At 43.8% G+C, this 18,924-nt stretch overlaps 1 protein-coding gene across 3 annotated transcripts in view; it reads right to left on the reverse strand.

The window, feature by feature from the left end:
• NINJ1 (ninjurin 1) overlaps positions 1 to 18,924 on the reverse strand; it is a 94,099-nt gene that overhangs the window by 67,555 nt on the left and 7,620 nt on the right. For 2 of the 3 annotated variants that reach the window (XM_045022718.1, XR_006580810.1), the window contains exon 2: positions 6,701 to 6,929. In XM_045022718.1, coding sequence (XP_044878653.1) covers positions 6,701 to 6,929 — 229 coding nt within the window. The remainder of the gene's footprint in view (positions 1 to 6,700; positions 6,930 to 18,924) is intronic. The other variant, XM_045022719.1, reaches the window with a different exon arrangement.

The raw sequence follows: 18,924 nt of genomic DNA on the forward strand, positions 1-18,924 counted from the left end.
AATGTGTCATGGACCGTGATAGCTGGTCTTTTGTGTGCTTTTACCATATACTATACAGATTTCACAGGGGAGACCAGCATTTCTCAAATTGGTGGTCTTGACCCAAGGGAGAGTTGCAGGGGAGTTGCAAGGTTGTTTTAGGGGGGCTGTGGTATTGCCACCCTTACTTCTGTGCTGCCTTCAGAGCTGGGCAGCGGAGAGCAGCGGTGGCTGTAGGTCAGGTGCCCAGCTCTGAAGGCAGCACCCCGCCAGAAGCAATGCTGAAGTAAGGGTAGTGATACCATACCATGCCACCTTTACTTCTGCGCTGCCGTCTTCAGACCTTGGCGGCCAGAGAGTGGCAGCTGTTGTCCAAGTGCCCAGCTTTGAAGGCAGCCACAGCAGCACAGAAGTAAGGGTAGCAGTGCCACAACTCTCGCCCACATCTCGTTTTGGGGTCAGGACCCCTACAATTACAACATGATGAAATTTCAGATTTAAATAGCTGAAATCATGAAATTTAAGATTTTTTTTTTTAAATCCTATGGCCGTGAAATTGACCAAAATGGACTATGAATTTGGTAGGGCCCTACATGTGGGCATTCTGAACACTGAAGATCTACTGGCCCCATTTGTAACTGAGTTAGTTTAAGCACAAATGGTTCAGTGAATCCGAGCTAGCCAGGCTGAATTAGTTTATGACCCACTGCAGGTTTGCCCTGCCTCCATGCTAGTGCTGTCCTATAAACTCCCTCGATTCAAATGGCTTCTGGGGATCTGTCCCATAGTTTCAGCTCTGTTCCCAGAAGCAGCGTGTGGTGAGAGACATCCCAAGCCAGCCAGAGCACTGTGGGGCAGTAGTGGGGGGGACTGTTTGACCATTTCAGCTACTCTGCATCTACACTGACACCAAAACTGTTGAGAGTTAACCCCGTATGCAACCTGAAAAAACAGGTTTTGTAGCATTGCTGGTAGCATGCCTGTAGTCATTTTGTGTGTGTGGAGGTGTGTCTTCTAACATCTCCTGGATCACTGTAATGCACGGCAGTTCCAGACAAATGAACTACAACTCCTTTCTTGTAGTATTTAAGAATAGGGCTTCTTAAGGCTGGCTGCTGGTGGGGTGGGGGGTGGGCGGAAGGGAAGACAACAATGTATATGTACCTAGAGGATCTCATGTGTTACACATCAGGTTGCAGAGAAATGTCATTTTGATGATTCATCAAAATTGGGGGCGAGGAAGTAGGTAAAATACAGCTCCATCTATTAAAGTAGAACTCTGAGATTTCAGATGGAATTATAGTAATCCTATTTCATTATTACAGTACTAAGCATGCAGCTAACCTCAACTGTTCTTTAGTAGTTATTCTTAAACCTTTTGTCATAGTAATCCAATCCCATTATCATTTCAGGCAGCCTAAACTATTTCAAAATACTCTATTTTTCCCCATTGTAAAAAGTTGTTAATGGTGCCATAGCACCTTCAAGGAAAAGCGTGCAGAAAACCACTCTCTCCAAAGGACAGGCCATGTGTAATCTTCCATGCAGTTTAGAACCAGAAGGAAATAGCCAACTTATTTCTCAAATAACAGACACATTCTGCACTTGTTTTGGGTTTGTGGCAGGAATACTGGTCCTTTACAGCATGCTCATGGCCCAGTTTCTGGTTCAACCCAAAACGGGGGAATTCTTCAGAGTTCTCGTTCCCACTTCTGATGGGAGTTGAAAGCTCACAGCAAGGAATGATGGGAAGGAGTGACAAGATATACGTCATGCCTCAGAAGCCCAGTGAGACCACCCTGGGCCTCACCTGAGCAATTGGAGGAAGCTATCTAAAAAGCTAGATATCTGGAGAAGAGAACCCTGGGAGCAAGAGAGGCCTTGAGCAAGGCTGCATTCAGGGGAGGGTGATTGGGTGTTGGACTGAGCACTTGCTGTCTTTCAAAGCCCAGGGTTGGAGTTTCTGGGAGAGGATGGGAGAAAGAGGGAGAAGAGTTGCTGATCTTCCCTAGAGAAGGGTGAAAACTGGCACACTCTGGGCCTGAACTATAACAAAGGGAAAGAGACTGAATAATGGCTTCAACGTTCATTACCCTGCAAGGGGGGAATGGGGAAGTTTTAGTTTAGCCAGAGAGCTAACCTGTCTGTCCAACAACCACACACTGAGGCAGCAGCCATATCTGCATGTGAAAGGCAAGCTCATGCCTTCATTCCATTAATACCAAGGAGGGGTCCAACTTGACTGCTTTTGATCTCCACAATGGTTAGTGCAGGGGTGCTGGAACAATTTGCATAGTGGGGGTGCTGAGAGCCATTGAACCAAACTGGAAACACCGTACATACTGGAAACCACTTCAAGCCAGGGGGTGCAGCAACATCCCTAGTTCCAGCACGTATGTGGCAGTGTGTCACTGGGGAAGAGCCTTTCAGATAGGAACACCCTAAGCAATTCAGAACTCTAAGTCATGCCAACACTTGACACATCCGGAAACTCACAAGCAGCCAGTGCTGATCTTAAAGCACCAGCTAAATGTGCTGGCTGTACACCACTCTGTTTACCAAGTGGGCTGCTGCACAGCTGCCTTATCTCTAGCTTCTGAACGGAGTTTGGGTGTAGCCCCCAAATAGAACACATTACAGGCTGGCAAAAGGTACGAGTTAGAGACGCAAGGCCCACACCTGAAAGAAGACTGCAGCCTGCTAGCCAGATATAAATGTTAAAAAGCAGTGTCTGCCACTGCTGAGAGATGGATTATTCTGCAGCAATGGGGCTCAAGCCAGTCTCTCAGCAACAATCAATGAAGACATTAAAGATCTAGTTTCTGCCATGTATTCAGGCTGCTTTCTCTAACCCAGGGGTCCCCAACCCCCGGGCCGCGGACCGGTACCGGTCCGCAGCCTGTTAGGAACCGGGCCGCGAACCAACCCCTAGCACATCAAGCGGCGTGTCTCCAGCGGGCCCCTGAGCCCCGCCCCCTCACAGCCGCGTGGTGAGGGGGCGGGGCTGCGAGCTCCGGGCTGAGCTCAGCTCCCTCCGCTCGGCGTGGAGCTCCCAGCCCCGCCCCCTCACCACGCGGCTCTGAGCGGGACGGAGCTCAGGCCCCGCCGGAGGCACGCTGCAGCTGTCGGGCGAGGCGCTGAGGCTCCGGGTGCAGGGCCGCCCAGAGGGGGGGGCAAGAGGGGCAATTTGCCCCAGGCCCCGGGCCCCACAGGGGCCCCCATGAGAGTTTTTCGGGGGCCCTGGAGTGGGGTCCTTCGCTCGCTCCAGGGGGCCCGGAAAACTCTCGCGGGGCTGGGCGCAGGAGCTTCTTCCCACTCCCTGTCTTCGCCGGCGGCGGGTCCTTCTGCTCGGGGTGGAAGAACCCCCCACTGGCGAATTACCGCCGAAAACCAGGCTGCACTTCGGCGGCGGGTCCCGCTTCGGCGGTAATTCGGCGGCGGGGGGGCACCCCGCCGCGGGTCTTCGGGGCACTTCGGCGGCGGGTCCCAGAACGGAAGGGCCCCCCGCCGCCGAAGACCCCAGGCCCCCGGAATCCTCTGGGCGGCCCTGTCCGGGTGAGGAGGGAGCCGGGGGTAAGAGGCTGAGGCTGGGGCCAGGGGGGTTGGCTAAGGGGCAGGGAGTCCTGGGGACAGTCAGGGCACAGAGAGGGGGCGGAGGTTGGGGGAGCGGTCAGGGGGCAGGGAATGGGGGGGGGTTGGATTGTGGGTGTTCCGGGGGGGGGGGGTCTCTCAGGACTTGGGGTGGTGGGGATAGGGGTTGGGGCAGTCAGGGGACAGGGAGCAGGGGTGGGGTCCCAGGGTGGTGGGGGTCTCTGGGGGATGGTGAGGGGACAAGGAGCAGGATGGGTCGGGGATTCTGAGGGGGGCAGGCAGTCAGGGGGGCAGGAAGTGGGTGGGGGTCAGATAGGGGGCAGGTCCGCGGAAATTTTTTTTCTACGAAACCAGTCCCTGGTGCCAAAAAGGTTGGGGACCGCTGCTGTAACCCCTCACCCTCCTGTCTTATCTGAATTGAGTCACAGCCAGTTGGATCTCTATTCCCCAATCTCCTCCAGACACTGGCAAAGGCACTCAACTCGCCTGGCTGGATGAGAAGAGAGAAACATAAAGCTGGATGCCATCAGCATGTCAGACACCACAGCCCATGCATCCTCGCTAACAGGGAACTTCACCCTTGGAACAGGAGGCTGCCTCCTCAGTTGTGCTTCAAGAAAGCTAATTAAGCAAAACAGTAGCCAATGAGAAATCTGCCCTGTGTGACCTGTGGCTACTGCTTTCCAGACTTCTCTTTTCTACATATGAAAAAGCACAAATATCTTATGGGCTTAATTTCAAAAGAAGAGCCTTTAAAATCTACAGAAGCAATGTTAATATGTATGTGGTTGTCAGTAGCAAAGGGTTGATCCAAAGCCTTTTGAAGTCAGTAGGACTTAGGACTCCCACTTATTTCAATGGGCTGTGGTGCAGACCCTTATTTCGGGGCTGTGGGTGAAAACCTAAGCCTCTCCTCTGGCAACTTGCATAAGCATCTCAGGTCAACTCTTGAAACTTGTGCTGCAGATATTTTGGGTGTCTATTTCCTTTTGACTAGGTGATTCTTATGAATGCTACAGCCCCAGATACAGGACTTATATAAAAATTTTGCAAAGTGATGCTGGAATCTCACTACACATCTCACTCCTGTGATGGCAAAGTATATGCAAAGTCTATCAAAAGATTCTGATAGTAGAATCATTTGCATTATCACTTTCAAAAATGTTTTGGAAGAAGGCTGCATAATCCCTTGGCATTCTCCACTCTCATCCCAGAGACGCATATTAGCAAATACTGGGCTATAGTCCGTTAGTACCATTTATTTGGAATTTTCCACCAAAATGGATATTGGACCACTAATGCAACCATAGGATTGGAGTATACAAAATGGATTCCTCTGTACCCACTCCCCATCCACATCCCTTCTACTGAGGTCAGTGTTTTGCATAAGGAGCACAGGATCCAGCCCCTGGCCTACACAACACAGTTGCTCTGTTAATTTACAAGGAGTCTAACTTTAAACTCAGAACTTGAATAACTAATTCTTGGGTCTTGGATTTTTGTATGTAGTATAAATACAGAAATTCCTAGTGCTAGGACAGTAAGTGTTGACATTTTGAAAAACATCAATAAAAATGCTGCATTAATTTCCAGCTGCATGAAACTGCAATGGATTCTGTAAATTCAAGGATAATAGAAAATGCAAAAAGCAGACCTCTGATTCTACATACTCTCAGTATTAAATAATTTGGATTAAATCAATGGCAACATTCCCACTGGAGCCCAATGCAGTAAGGATTTCAGCCTCTATCTTTAAATGAGTCATAATAATAAATGTATCATCTTAACTATTTTTCAGAAAAAGTATAAATGCTTTCTCTACTGATAAACTTAGCGGTAGTATCCTAGATGTTTTCTTCAGTCTTATCAGTAATCAGACACATGTAACACTGGTAATAATGAATATTAATAGTGACAAATAAGTTAGAAATCAAAGTAATCTTGATGCTTGTGCTAGAATCTCCTTGCCAGTCCAGAGGATGGTCCCCAGACACAGACATATCAGCTTTTACTCTGATGTTATATGTCCTGTTGGCCAAAAAATCAAGATGAAGTGATGGGGGCTTGATGATGGATTAGATGTGTCTTTTATGTGAAGAAATTCTACCTTAGCTGTTTGTTAGCTAGACTATTCCTCAAACAGAATCCAGGATCTTCCCTTTGAACAATTCTCTAATAGTTTATGGCTGTCAATCCATTTCTTTCAAGGGATTATATACCAATAAGAGATGCTAGAAAGGGTGAATCTCTTCTTCTTAGCTTTAAGTCCAGTTAATACTTCTATAAATCACTAGTGTCAAAACCTGTAATGACTTTGGCATCCTTGACTATATCTTTCCATTGTTCTTTGTACGATGCGTGTGGTAACCAGAATGTCAATATTCCAAAATGCACCTTAATGCCATTTATGGTACATGCAGTAATATCAGTTCCCCTATTTACCCCAGAAGACTGGGAGTTTTCAAAGAAGTCGATTTTATTCCTACCAAGCCTTATGCTGATGTCTGGTATTCAGGATCAAATTCTGTTTTCACTCGCACTGCTTTAAAGCTGTTAAAGCCAATGTACAGCATCAATGTAAAAGAAATTGTGTGTGTGGGGGGGAGGGATATAGTGATAAACTAAAGAAAACATCTAGGATACCACCATTAGTCTGTGACATTGGTAATGTGGGGTGGAGGACTGTAGTGTCATTGGTGGTAAAGATGTTGGGGAGGAGGTGTAATCTACTCTTACAGTGCTGTTGCTACAGAATAACATTTTGGTCATTCCTTAACACTCTATTGCCTCTAATTGCATGAGGCTCCGGGGCATAAAGAGCCTGCCCTATATAGATTTGTTTGTTTGTTTAATGTGCACTGTATTTAACTATGTTCCTTGCTCCCCCAGCCTCACTGAAATAATCATCCATTTTCCTGCAGTCAGCTATTAAAAATGAGGAAGTTTATCGGCAATCCACTTTTCCCCAGTGAAAAGGAAGCCAACACGCTAAAAACATTTCCTGTATTCTGTAGCTGAATTTAACCTGTTCTGAGACAAAGCTATTTAAATAGCTTTCTTTCCAAAAGGAAAATGCAAAAACAGGGTTAATCCTATAGGTAAAATAAATTGTAATGTTCTTAATACGTACCAAGGAATATCAGGAGCACGCCCACGGCAACTTGAAGTATGAGGGATATGCTGATGAGAACAATAAGTGGGATGTAGAATGAGAAGGAAGGTCCTTGCTCCATTACTGCTTTCAACTGGGTTGCATTGGCCATCAGAAGAGCAATGTCCAACATGCTCTCTGCAGCACTCTTCTTATTGGCGTAGCGGTTCACATTAAAGCATCCATCGTCTCGTTGTGAACTAGTCTGAAAGTGAAAATATTTCAGTTATGGATACATCAAGTTTAATGGGTTAGCGAGCTAAGAAAGAGATTTTGGTCCAGGCACTGAGTTCCCTAATCTGCTCATCTCTGTACTGCTCTCATCTGTTTCTGTGTGCTCACACCTACCAAGATCCTCTAACCAAGGAGCAATAGATTGTGCCTGGACTTAAGGCAGATATATATATAAATGTATTAACTGTTAGAAGCATGTGAATCAGAATTTCCATGTCACAAGAGACAAAGTATGGGTAATCTGGATAATCTAAAGGCTAAGAAGTGTATAAATTGGATTGCTTTTAAACATTTTTAAAACCAGGGCTATACTTTAAACCAGCAATTCTCAACCAGGGGTACGTGTACTCCTGGGGGTACACACAAGTCTTCCAGGGGGTACATCAACATATCTAGATATTTACCTAGTTTTACAATAGGCTACATAAAAAACACTGGCAAAGTCAGTACAAACTAAAATTTCATACAATGACTTGTTTATACTGTTCTATATGCTATACACTGAAATGTAAGTACCATATTTATATTCTAATTGATTTATTTTATAATTGTATGGTAAAAATGAGACAGTAAGCAATTTTTCAGTAGTAATGTGCTCTGACCTTTTTTTTTTCTATTTTTTCGGTCTGATTATGTAAGCAAGTAGTTTTTAAGTTAGGTGAAACCTGGGGGTATGCAAGACAAATCAGACTCCTGAAAGGGGTACAGTAGTCTGGAAAGGTTGAGAGCCGCTGCTTTAAACACCCACTACATTGGATGAAACTCCTCCTTGTGTGGGATGTGGGACAAGACCTGTGCACCACCTGAGTCATTCAATAATCCTGTTTGAGGATTTGTTGGATTAAACTGCTGCATAAATTTGTGTGCCACCCAGATACACTGGTGGATATTCCCATGCTGCCCCCGTCCATCCATACATATGTGGATATTCCATTTCTGATATCATGTGAAGGGAGATGATTAAGATACAGGGGATTTCCAATACCAAATGCCAGAAAAGCAGTAATCTATTGGGGAAAACAGTAGACATAGCAGATCTGTTCTCTCTTGCTTTTTTTCTTTCCTCATCCTTTAGGATATCAGTAAAATGCTGTCATTGGCACCAGATTTCTAAAGGAATTAGGCACCTAGTGAGATTTTCAAAACTGCCTAAAAGCAGCTTATGTTGTAGCTGTGTTGGTCCCAGGATATTAGAGAGACAAGGAGGATGAGTTAATATCTTTTATTTGGACCAGCTTCTGTTGGTAAGAGCAACAATCTCTTGAGCTTACACAGAGTTCTTCTGTTGGTGAGAGAAACAAACTCTCGAGCTTCTGAAGAAGAGCTCTGTGTAAGCTCAAGAGCTTGTATCTCTCACCAACAGAAGTTGGTCCAATAAAAGATATTAACTCACTCACCTTGTCTCTCTCTAAGCAGGTTAGGCACCTACCTCACTTTGACTTCTCTAAAAAACCTGGCCCTTGGTACACACTTGAAACCATGAACCAAATTGTACTACGTGGGTGTAACAGAAGGCATAACTATACATCCAGGGACAGGACCGGCTTTAGGAAGTGTGGGGTCCGATCTGAATAGTTTTGATGGGGCCCCGGCAGGGATGACTCACCCGGCGGCGCTCCGGGTCTTCGATGGCACTGAAGGACCTGCCACCGAAGACCCAGAGCGAGTGAGGGACCCACCGCCGAAGAACTGGAGCGCCACCGTGTGAGTAAAAATTAAAAAGGTATCTAAGTTCGGCGCTCTTTAGGGCATGGGGCCCTCTTAGGCACGGAGCCCGATTCGGTGGAATCGGCATAAAGCCGGCCCTGCCCAGGGACCTCTACTCACCTCCATCAAGTTGCACAGGCATAAGAGGGAGCAGAATATAGACCTTCGATGTTTGATTTAATAACTCTTCTTCCTTACTGAATGTTTAATTATACAAACAATTTCCTTTTCTCTTATGTGACTGACTATATATGAGCTTCCCTCTCGTCCATATCTTTGGTTTCTAACTACTTCAATATAATTTATTTTGAAAGATTATAAAAAGTGTTGTGGCTGGGTTTTTTGGTTTGGGGTTTTTTAACTCCTATTTGTTAGGGATATTTTTTACTAAATAAATGTTTTCTTTGGAAAGGTTAAGCACTGTGGGGAAAAATCTCTATTTAAAGGTTACTTCAAATGCAGAAGACACTCTCTCTAATTAAACTGGTCAGTGGCTGTGATCAAAACAGCCAAACTTCCAGTTTCAAAGCCAGTTCAGCCACTGTCCATCCCGTGCTTGTCATCTTTGAAGCTAGAAAAATTTCAGTGCATTAAATGTGTTCTGCTACGCCACGTAACTCCCCAGTTCCTTCCAAGAGAACAAACTACAAAATTTGACCTCATTTCTCTGGACACAATTTAAATAATGTACTGAGAGAGAAATGTCATGAAACAGCAGCAGTGGGAATGAAGCCATGTAATCATAGCCTCACACAGAGGTCTTGATTACTGAGACTTTGCTCGTGGTGAAAAGAGGAAGTGTTAATTTTCCAGATCCAAACTTCAGTTAGGAAGAACTAGCTATTTATTTAGCTTTGTTTGGGACCCATGATATTTAAAAAAACAAACAAACAAAAAAACCACCCAACCCTATTTGCCTCAGTTTCCTGTGGGGGGGAAAGGACATGGACACAAGCTACTGAATTTCATTTATATAAACACTGCAGTTCCTCTAATGTTACCGTCTCCGGAACAGCAGTGAGAACCTGTGTGGTTGTGTTCCCATTACCTTCAAGGAAAAGCAGCCCAAAATACACCTCTACCTCGATATAATGCGACCTGATATAACAAGAATTTGGATATAACACGGTAAAGCAGCGCTCGGGGGGCGACGCTGCGCCCTCCGGCGGATCAAAGCAAGTTCGATATAACGTGGTTTCACCTATAACGCAATAAGATTTTTTTGGCTCCCGAGAATAGCATTATATCTGGGTAGAGGTGTAAATGTTGGAGCTATTGAGCAAAAACACTTAGACTAATATCACTTATTAATTGTACAGTACAGGCCATATTCTGCCTGTGGCTGCAAACATGTAATGCCAATAGCATCAAAAAGTTGCACAAGCGTAACAGCAGAATTTGGCCTGTGTGTTTCTATTGAAAATAACTTTTAAAAAAAAAAAGTTATGGACTATAAAACTGATACCATTTGTGGGGTTTTGCAATAAGTTTGTAACTGAGGAAGCATACCAATCTCTCTTCAGGTATCTGCTGACTAATTGTTTGCTTCTTCCTGCCAAAGAAACGGACTTAGAGTGCAATATCTGACATATAGGTAAATAGTAGATTGGTTTGACCCAGGCGCCAATTCTAAATGAAGAAAGCAGATTGCTTCCCTATCCATATATTACAATAAAAACTTTAGGGCCCATTCTTAGAGCTCTCTCTCTTTTTCCCTTTGGCTTCAATGGGAGTGGGAACATGGCCTTAAATAACTTACTTTAATATACAACTCTTAATTAACTACATGAAAATGGACTGGGGCTCATTCTGCTTTAATTTCCATCTGTGGATACAATGGGGTGCTCATGTGTCAGAGTGAAACTTGGCCTAGTCCTTATACCAGGAAAAGCACTCCCACATTTTTAAACATCCTGCCATTCCATAAGGCGTCCTTTGTTGTAAAGACATAGTGGAACAGTGCATGGGCAGTGGATTACACTGGAGTAGCTCATAAATGGAGTCACAACATATTAGCTGAGTAGACAATCTGGTCCTTTGCATTTAAAAAAAAATAAAGGGAGGGGAGGGTTAATATCCTGATTCATTAAATGGTCTATTATAGTGGCTGCTGGGTTCCAGCCCCATGTAAGGGTTATGGTCAATAGGTAGCCTTAGTCACTGACCACCTGTTCTGAACTACTGCGGAGCACCTCTGTTCAGCACTGTGCTTTGGGCTCTTATGGCTGATAGCACAAACAAGTACAGTAATTTGGGTTTGAGTTGCTTTTCAACAATAACTACTTTAAATAGCAGGGAAAGTTAATATATGGAGATATACCTATCTCATAGAGCTGGAAGGGACCTTGAAAGGTCATCAAGTCCAGTCCCCTGTCTTCTCTAGCAGGACCAAGTACCATCCCTGACAGACTTTGGCCCCCTCAAGGATTGAACTCAGAACCCTGGGGTTAGCAGGCCAATGCTCAAACCACTGAGCTATCCCTCCCCCAGTAAGACTGCTAGCTAGGCACAGACAGAATACCTACACTTGATATTCTAGTGCCTGCCCACTCCACTGAATTCATGTCCCATTTGTTAAGTTTACTACTGACGTTTTATATGGTGACTCACAGTCTCAGAAACCCAGATGCAGCTGTTCTAACAAATTCACCACTGAAAAATAGCAGTCCTCTACTGTAGGCAAGTATTTCCAAACACACTTTAGCTGAGGAAATGGTGGTGTTTATCACTTTTTATTTGGGGAGGGGGGAATGTAAACAGAAAAGTTCCAGGAACTTCCACACCCTCATTAGGCAGAGGAACTCCCCATCTGGCAAAAGAAGAGGAAAGGAACAGTACATGGATTAGTATGTCAGAACTGAAGATCTGACATGCTGGAAGATCAGTTTAAGGCAACTGCTGAAAATATGGATTTAGCCAGTACTACTGCAGAGGCTTTGCTGTCTATGGCAGTTAGAATCAGGGGGAAAAGGCATGTCTGTTTAAATACTATGGCGGGGGAAAGCAGGAAATGATTTCATCCTGTGGTCAACAGAACAACATGCAAATAGCTGGCAGGTACCAGAAATTAAGTCTTTGTGCTGGAGCTTCTTGGCTTTAGAAGATTTAAGCCTGAAGCAAAGTGAGATATAGAAGCAAGGTCTATGCTAAAGCTTGAACTGGGCTTACAATAACTGTCCAAAAGGCTTGTTGCTACTGTGTGACTGTAAAATGCCACCCAGTGCTTGCTGTGATGGTGCTGTAACAGTGCCATGTATTGAATCAGTGCTTTTCAATTTATAAGCACTGTTCAAAAAACGCTGCAAATCTACCTTTCCCCATCCACAAGCGCAACATCTGCCCCCTGCAGAAGAGCTGGCACCCTGTGGCTCTGTCCAGTTCTAATGGAGCTTTATGCTATGTCTACACTGAGAAGTGAAGGTGTGACTACAGCATGGATAGGCATGCCTATGCTAGCTTTAATTTAGGTAGCTTGGATGACAATAGTAGTGTAGATGTGGTGGCACAGATTCACTACAGGCTAGCAACCAGTGTGTGTATGTAGGCTTCCTGCAGGGCTTGTGCTCTGGATGCTAGCCTGTGCTGCCACATCCCTATAGTTACCAATGCTAGCTGGATTAAAGCTAGCATGTCTATGCCTATCTGTGCTACAATTACCCCTTCACTTGCAGTCTGGACATACTGCTAATACTGTTGGCACTTCCTCAGCCAGTGCCTGACCCTTTTTAAGGAGTGTTACCCTCACAGAGGGGAGACTACAAATAAATTGGTACAGATTCCAACTATAGTAACCTTTTCCACTGAGTGCAAGATAGATTAAGTGTTTCCATTACAGCGAGACCCTCCCCCAGTCAGTGGAAGGCTGGATCTTCAGAGGGCCCTCTGGTATTTGTGGCAGGAGTGATGGTGCGACTCTATTCACCCCTCCCTACAAATGTATACAGGAAGGATAAGATCCAGCAACAGAAGGTTCTTTCCATGCATATGTCTAGGGTCTGTCTCCCTTACTGTTTTTTCCAACATGCTTATTTTACACAAACTGTGTAAAGATCCATAAGGAGCAGTGACAGGACACCTGCTGCCAGACAGCTTGTGGAGTAGTGGGGAGACAATTCTGTGAAGAAATATATTCCCCATCCTTTTTTTCTGGAGCTCTCTGGGTAAATGTGGCTGGGATAAAGCTGTTTACCTGCCTCACCATCTTAATAGCCTTGCACACCCCAGAGACTTGCATCCCTGCAATATGCAGCTTACTTGGAGTAGGTCTAGATGACGTGCAATAAAAAATGTCAGCAGCTGTCAGCACTACACTAGTGCTAGCACTGTTGCTACCACTTGTGGGGCTACATGAGTGGATGTGTAACTTTGGGCGATCTGCCTAATGTAGATGTGGTCTTGGTTTACATGAGCACTACTGGCGTGAGCCAGTGCTGGATGTGATGATGGTGAGTCTTGTCCCAAGCAACTAACATATCAATAGTGCTGGCATGTTTCTGCACCATTGCAAACACTGTGCGTCTTTTGGTCACAGAGCGGTGTGATGCAATCCCATGCCATGCTCCTACCACCAGAATTATTTAGTACAGACAAGTTACTGACTATATTGGGCAGGTGGGGAGCTCAGAAGTGTCTAAGAATGGTTTCAAAGAAGCACTCATGTGAACAAGATCTTAGTGTATTCACTTCCATGTTAACAACCCGCATGCACACAATTTTGCTGCAGCAGAGTTGGTATCTGAGCTCTGGGTAGGGTGACCAGATAACAAGCGGGACGGGGCGGCGGTAATAGGCGCCCATATAAGACACAGCCCCAAATACCGGGACTGTCCCTATAAAATCAAGACATCTGGTCACCCTAGCTCTGGGCACAAACTATGTTTGTCTGTGCAGTGTGTTCTTTAGCTTGCTCTGAAAAGGAGAGCTGTGAAAAGCTTTCCCCATCTCCAGTTTCTGTGGCTCTTCTGAGAGCAGTGAGAACACTTTGCTGAACAGCTTAGTTTTTCATGGACAGAACTTTCCCACCCGCCCAGCATCTTGCAGCCCCTTTTCAAGGTTTGTGGGACTGCTGTCTTCACCAGCAGTGTTTAATCCCATCTGTGGGGAGCCAACTAATTAAGACACTACATCAGAATAGTTGTATTGTTTTCCTTCTCTTAAACCTTTACAGAAAGATTAAAAGGGTAACAAGGGTAACCCAGTGCTTATTTTCCCACAGTATAGTTATATTTAGTAATATTTTACTGGCAACAGTATGGGTAAAAGAGAATCTTTTGTAACTACTTGTTTTTACTGACCACTCTGACCCTGTGACTTCCAGTTCATGGGGATTTCCTTTATAAAAAGAGCCTTATTCCTTACACCCGATGACTCAACAACAAAAATTCTCTGGCTTTCAGTTTCAACTCAGTGACAGTGTCCACTTCAGGTAAAGTCTGAAAACAAATATTTAGCAGTTTGCTAAACATACAGGTCTTGTGTGCATTATAGTAAGGCTCAAGCATTTATGCTCTTTATTGACTCAGTGGTGAAAGTTACCTGATTGAAAAGCCTGAAGACCAAAGTCCCCTGTTCAGTCACTAAACAATTCTGTCTACTTAGGCTTCCACACGCTACCACACTAACATGCCTAAAGTCTGACAAAGAGGAATGGCTTATTGGGGGGACGGAGGGGAGAGGAATTTAGTCTCGCTATTCAAACTTTGGCCTCTGCTGAGAGTCCCCAAAAAAGTACCAATTACACTGTCAGGAGAGGTAAAAGTGTCAGTACCGATTCGTGTTCTGGTTTTTGATGTGGACACCTCTCCATGCTGGAAATTAGACTGCAAACACCAGCACCACTGAGCACTCATTTCTTTCATTAGCTCCATAACTATGTTCTGTGACTTTCTTGTGCCCTTGCATGTATGAAAGAAAATGCACTTGGCTTCACATGCTGGAGATTTTAATGTGTGCCCTTTTGCTTCTGGCTTACATGCAGCTATTGTTCTGGTTAGCCTTTTACATTTCTCCCATCATACACTTGCTTTCTAAGAGGATAGAATTAAATACTGTTTGTTTTAGAACATGTCCTAAACCAACAGAGGCCTGAAACTTAAAAGTTATGAGCCAGATTTTGCAAATGCTTGTGCATATTGAGAGCTATAGGGCTGTTAACATGAATGAAGTGACTCACATACATGAATTAGGGTTTGCAAGATCAAACTCTACAACTGTTAATCCATCCTTAACTGACTCCACTGAAAAACCAACAGTTCAGAGTTCTTAAGCTAAACTTTCAATTTCCAGCTTCTCTGTACGTACTGCAATCTTTGATTTGTGTGCACACGATACAAATTTGGGGCATCCAATCTGAGACGCTTTGACCCTGATTCAGAAGCGTTGAGCACCCACAGCTCCTGTGGGTTTCAACTGGGGCTGTGAGTGCTCAGTGTTTCTGACTATCAGGCCCCATGTCTCAAGTTGGGCTTCCAGAAACTAAAGTTTCCAAAAGCAGTGGCCAATTCAGAAAACTTCACCCATTGCATCTGTATTATAGACAATACTTTGTTTGTCTGCAAAGCACAAAATCCCACTAGAGGAAAAGTGAGGAAGGGGGACAACTTCTGGATTTTTTTTTAACATAAACCTAATCTATTAGTTTCCCAGTGTCTAAATGGAAATGTTATTCCTGTAACTACACCATTAAGCTGATTACATAATTGTCAATCACAGCTTCCCCAGTTCTCTATCATTCACAAATCAGAAATATGATGGGTAACTGTGCTGTCACACAGCAACCAGAAATATCTTGTTTTAGGAATTCTCTCTTGAAAAGACTCCAGAGCCCTTGCTGCTTTTCAGTATTATGCCTAGGAAAATCTTTGGAATGGTGGCAGCTATGCAACAGATGGTTAGGACCTTCTTGTTTTTCTATCTCCGCAAAGATAAAACCTCCCAAGGACCTTGCCCGCAACACCACACTCAACCACTAATTAAGTACTGACTCAGACAGAAGAATACCACATACAGAACTGAGGGTATGTCTACACTGGCAAGTTTCTGCGCCACAAGTTATACCACTTTTATTAAAACGCTGTTGTGTGACCACACTGTGCTCTTTGTGACGCTGGAGTGCACCCACATTAGCAGCTCTTGCCATGGCAAAGACAGCAGTGAATTGTGGTAGCTATCCCACTATGCAACTGGCCACAGGGTGCTTTGGGAAGGGTTTGCAATACCTCATGGGGCAGGCACAGCATCACATGATGCAGGTTTCCCAATCCCATTGTTCCATGGGCATTCTAGTACATTGCCAGCTGCTTTTCAACTGAAGGGGGAGAATTTGACAGGGAGTCAGTGTGTGTGTATGGAGAGGAGGAGAGTGTGTGTTTTGGGGGACAGAGAGTGTGACAGCATACTGTCTTGTAAGTTCAGACAGCGGCAGGAAGCAACCAGTCCTGAGGCAGGGGGAGGGGAAAACCCCCAACATCAGCCCCGCTTTGAAAGGGGATGGGTGCATGTCTCCAGGACAACCGAGTTCAAAACAATGAGCAGAACGGTCACTTGAGGCATTATGGGACAATAAGCTGCTTTACTGTGCAGAAACTTGCCAGTGTAGACAAGCCCTCATCAACACCCCTTCCTGCAGTACCTCCATTTTCCTAGAGGTCTGGCATTCAAGTACTAATCCAGCTCAACAATACTTAGCTTGTGAGAGCTGGTGAGATCACATCTTGAGACGGCATGGCTGCAGTCCATTAGATTATCACTACAGAACAGGGGACCTCTACAAACTGAGATGTTTTTTCACAAGTCTAAAATCAAGATTAGTAGTATAGCAACATTATTTAAAAAGAAAAGGAGAAAGTAGGATTAATAATGTATTCAGATAAAAAAGACAATACAGAATTCCTTAGAAAGCAATCAAGATGACAGTGCAAATCAAGTAGTAAAGAGTTTTAAAAGGAAAACAAATCCAATTTATTTAATCAAGACAAAACCATTCATTGCTAGATTTCTTTTTCCCTGTTGCCCTGCATCATGTTTTCCTTTCATTTCTGCATTAAGGCTTTGATTCAGGAAATTGTGTACACATGAACATAAGTCCATCCCTATTCAGAACTGCACTAAGGGCAGTACGTAAGAACATGCTTAAATAGGCCCAGATTCAGGAAAGCATCCCAATCTGCCATCATTCCCAGATTAGACAAGAATGCAGTCCCTGCATGTTAATGTATTGCGTTAATGCTTGCATAGAACTCATTCCAAAGCATGAGTGTATAACTATATACTGTTGTCTCTTACAAAAGATATTGGACCAAATTCAAATCCACTGTAAGCTGGAGCAACTCCACTGAAGCCCATGCCAGGGCTGCGTTTAGCTTTCAGACTTAAATTCAAAGGGAAGGGAGGGACTGATCCTGCTCTATTTTAAATCAGTGGGAGTCTTGTCAATGAATTCACTGAGAGCAAGATTAGGTCCTGAGGCAGCATAATTACCACCCTATGCAGTGAAAAAGCAAAGGTTTCTCCTTTAATACAAACTAATATTTTCTCTGCATGACACACACTCTATAGAAGAAAATGAATATTCCGAGCCAATATGGTTATTTAATGACCCTTTATAATCGCACATGAGAGTTCTAACTACAAAGCTCTTGAAAGCCAGGAATACCATTCTGGAAGACAAGATGATTAATGTGGCAGGTTTTCACAGAGCCCTGCTGTGGCTTGCAGACACTCTGATAGCTTCAAAATAAGTTTTAAAAGTACTACTGCAACTGAGAACTAAACTTGATCGAAATAAATGCAGGGTACTAGGGGTCTGACTCATGTAATCATATGGCACATCACATGTTCTCCAATGGGTTTTGCTTTGTGTGGAGCATTATCAGATTCTGTCCAGATTCAAATCTTCATTGTTCTGGTCCTTTTCTTTTATAGTCCTCAGTGTAACTGTTTCCTTGCCAATAGGTATCACTGACTTGTGCATCTTTGTTCCATGAAGATTTTAATATTGTAAAACTAATGAGTTTTGGGTATGCAGGACTGGGCCCTAAATTAATAGCTTAAGTTTGGGCATTGAGCAGATAAGGGCAGACTCTCTCCCCAGAGGGTTCAGGTTTTTAAGTATGCCCTTGGCTCATCATCCTGCTTTTGACTCTGTACTTCTTTACATTCTGTTCCCTACATTTAGAACATCTTCATCTTTCACGTATGCCAAGTTGCCTTTCTTTTCTCAAATCCTGTTTGGAATATTTTTATTACCCAAACTGACTGGCTATGCAAAAAGTAAACCAACAAAAATGACGAAAAAGCCAACTTTAAAAATCAATTTTAATAATTTAAGGCAATGAGAACTTTATTTTTTTTAATTATTTTTAACCCGAGAGCATCATTAGACTGCTGGCTTTCACCTTCCATCTCTCCACTCCACTGCTATTTGGTCTTACAGCATTTGTGAGAATTACATTTTAAGCTGACTGTATGTTTGTGTTGACAAGTTCCATTTGCTATAATTACTACTAGCCGTTAGATGAGAACGAGTTTCCATTTGAAATATGTAATGCTTCAGGACACATTTCATTCTAGTGAAGAAAAGAATAATTATTTCAAGTTCCCACATGTATTGCAATTTGTTCGTTTATAGTTTTAGACTGCCAAGACACCTTAATATTCTTTATTAACATTTACTTATGGATGCTAAGAGTGAAAATATACTACCTGCTTTGCATATGTTTCTAGCCATAAAAAAACTATAAATGTATGAATGGCTACAATGTGACATTAATATCCCTTGCTTTGCTATATGTTTGGGTTTATCTTTCCTCTCTTTGGTAGCTTATTCGTCTGACAGAATACACTGTGTGGATTGATACAGTGAGATAGCACACCAGCTATAAGAAAACTTTTGAGACAGCTTCCATCTTTTTCTATTTCTTGTCCTCACTAGCTATTGCCAGCAGCACTAGCATGAAAAAACTCTCTTCAAAATCTCTCAGGCAGCATCATTGACTTTAATTGGAATAATGAAAAATAGGCTCTACTAAAAGTGAGAAAGGAACTACTCAGTGTGCGCAAAGGCATGACAATCTAGTCTAACAGTAGAAGCTAGGAATTTCTGGTTCTTAATCTCTCTCTCTCTCATATAGAACTCTTGGAGTCTTGGGCAAGTCAGTGAAGGCCAGATTTACAATAATGCTTAGCATCGAAAATTGAGGCTTGATTTTTCAGAAGCACTTAGCTCCCAGGCCTGGTCTACACTAGGCGTTTAAATCGGTTTT

This window comes from Mauremys mutica, chromosome 7 (genome assembly GCF_020497125.1).
Source record: "Mauremys mutica isolate MM-2020 ecotype Southern chromosome 7, ASM2049712v1, whole genome shotgun sequence".
Classification (NCBI taxonomy): Eukaryota; Metazoa; Chordata; order Testudines; family Geoemydidae; genus Mauremys; species Mauremys mutica.